Source organism: Humulus lupulus, chromosome 1, assembly GCF_963169125.1.
Source record: "Humulus lupulus chromosome 1, drHumLupu1.1, whole genome shotgun sequence".
In the NCBI taxonomy this organism is placed as follows: domain Eukaryota; kingdom Viridiplantae; phylum Streptophyta; class Magnoliopsida; order Rosales; family Cannabaceae; genus Humulus; species Humulus lupulus.
The window spans coordinates 26,555,866-26,558,589 of record NC_084793.1 but is presented as its reverse complement, the minus strand read 5'-3'; the positions used below and the strand labels follow the sequence as shown (position 1 = coordinate 26,558,589).

At 37.1% G+C, this 2,724-nt stretch overlaps 1 protein-coding gene across 1 annotated transcript; it reads right to left on the bottom strand.

Annotated features, from left to right (window-relative positions):
• Window positions 1–419: 419 nt before the first annotated feature.
• LOC133803386 (uncharacterized) lies at window positions 420–2,207 on the bottom strand. The gene has a single exon (XM_062241451.1). The coding sequence runs from the start codon at window positions 2,205–2,207 to the stop codon at window positions 420–422; it is 1,788 nt and encodes a 595-aa protein (XP_062097435.1).
• Between the last annotated feature and the right edge of the window lie 517 nt (window positions 2,208–2,724).

The window sequence follows — 2,724 nt, the reverse complement described above, 5'->3', positions numbered from 1 at the left end:
TCTCAACCAGGTCTATAAATATCCTGGGGAATTTCATTTGTACACGCGCACAAATTGTGTGAGAGTAATAATAGTGACTCGTGGACAATGCAGATTTTAAGTGTTGAACCACGTAAAAAGCCTTTGAATCCTTCTATTTTTTCTGTATCTCTGTTCAGTGTTTTTCATATCTAAGTTGATGAAAAACGACGTCAACATAACTTTTACTGAATTTGGTATGATAATTTAATTTATTTTTGTTAACTCAGATAGCATTGATCATAGATATTTAATGAGTGTCCAAAGAAAGAAAAATGCTAAAGAAAACCTGATAATAATCCAATATTTTATATATATATTTTTTTTTTATGAAAAGGAAATATATTGAAAACAAACCAAACAGATTACAAACAATCCAAACAGATTACAAACAACAAGCCTTACATCCGAATCACTCTATTAAAGAAGGCTAGATCCTTTGTCCTAATAAGCCTCTTAGAATGATAAAGAAGTCTACCCCTAACCCAGTATTTGATCAACTTAACGACAAAGTCCACAGAAAAGGAGCTAAGTTTAAAGATGCAATTATTTCTGTTTTTCCAAATTAAGTACACTGAAGCTGCTAAAGCAGCAGCCAAAACAGAATGCTTCAGGACCTTCGGCTTACCAGCCATCCAAGCACGCCACCCATCCAGCTGAAGCGGCCATAAACCCCATCCCAACCACTTCTCCACAAGGGCTCGGACCTGCCAGGAAAAATGACACTCAAAAAACAGATGAGCGTGAGACTCTTGCTCCACTTCACAGACTGGGCAAAGCACAGAAGAAAGCTCCAAGTGACAACGACTGAGATTGTCTCGAGTCAACAGATGGCCCAGCGTAGCCTGCCATAAAATGAACCTGTGCTTAGGCACCGTCAAGGAGTTCCACACCACATTCGCATAGACAACTCTGTCTTTGTTGATGAGCCTGTGGTACAGAAATTTCAGGCTAAGCTTGCCGAGATGGACTGCCTCATCAAGTCTGCAACCAGGGAAAATATCTCTAAGTTTTAATAATCGCTTCCAGTACCAGCTCACATCTTGAGGGACTCTATAATGCCAGAAATTCTGCCCCTTTAAGTAGATAGAATCCACCCACTTGACCCACAAAATATCATGCTTAGAAGAAACTGCCCAAACATATTTGGCCAGAAGCACTAAGTTCCAAGTATTACTATCCTTGAAGCCAAGACCACCCATACACTTAGGCAAACAAACCTGATCCCAGGCAGTAAAATGCAATTTACTCCGCTGAAAATTACCATCCTTAACTCCCCAAAGGAAGTTCCTACATAACCGATCAACCTCCTTGGTTACACTCTTAGGAAGGATAAAGATACTCATCCAAAAAGTTCTTATACTCAGAAGCACTGAATTGATCAGTTGCGCCCTCCCCGCAAAAGAAAGGTGCCGACTCGCCCAAGTATGTAATTTGGACTGAATCTTTTTGATAATAAGAGAACACTCACCAGCCTTCCATCTTGCTGTTCGAAGAGGCACTCCCAAGTATTTTAGGGGAAAATGACCTTCAGTGAATTGGAGCCCCTCAAGCAAATTTTGAGCCTCATCTTCAGCCACACCACCAAAGTAAACCTGGGATTTATCCTTGTTAGCAGTCAAACCAGAAGCACAACAGAAATCACTGAAACTTTCCTTAATAATCTGAACTGAATTGTGAACTCCCTTGCCAAAAATAACCAAGTCATCTGCGAAGCAAAGATTAACGATCTTGAGGTGTTTGCACTTAGGATGAAACCGATACCCCTTGTTCATTGATGCTTGCTGAAATAAGAGGGTACAGTACTCCATGGCTAAGACAAATAATAACGGAGAGATAGGGTCCCCTTGTCTAAGCCCCTTCCGACCTCTAAATTCCCCTTGAACCTTTCCATTCATAAGGAGAAGATAGGTTGGATCTTTCAAGCAAGCCATGACCCATTTGATGAATTTAGCCGGAAACCGAAACTCATTGAGAATATCCTCTAAGAAGTTCCAATCTAACATATCATAGGCTTTGCTCAAATCAATCTTCAAAACACGCCTAGGGGAAATGTTTTTCCTCTTATAGCCTTTTATAATATCCTGAAGAATAAGGATATTATGAGCCAATAATCTGTTTTTAACAAAGGCTCCTTGGTTTTGGTTAACAAGACTAGGAAGCACCAAAGCCAATCTACTACAAAGCATCTTAGAAATGCACTTGTAAATAGAATTACAGCAAGCAATAGGACGATAATCCGCTGCGCGGGAGGGAGTCTCAATTTTAGGGACTAAGGAAATAATATTTTATATTATTATTGGTGTAAATAAATATCGAGTTTCATATATTTTAATTTAAATTAAATTATGTGTGTCCCAATAATAAAATACATCAATGATATGTCATATTGTAATATGTTGAATATATACCATTATCTTTTAGCAATGATTCCAAAGAAAAGAGCAATTAATGAACAAGAGTGTCTAACGTAACGAATATATTTCTCAATTTGGAATTATCTTATAAAATATGTCAATTATATAATGAATTATAACATGTCTATTAATGAGTTAAGAGAGATATTGTAGTAGTTTTCTTAAAAGAAATTTTAAATTAAGATAACAATTCGGATCTAGTAGCTAAGTAACTCTGTTAACTCTCGTTATATTTGCACCAAAAAATTTAATTAAGACTCTTTTTTTTATTAAAAATTAATATATAATA

Bases quoted from the DNA above. Each gene is read 5' to 3' on its own strand.
- LOC133803386 (XM_062241451.1), bottom strand. From the start codon at position 2,207: ATGCTTTGTAGTAGATTGGCTTTGGTGCTTCCTAGTCTTGTTAACCAA.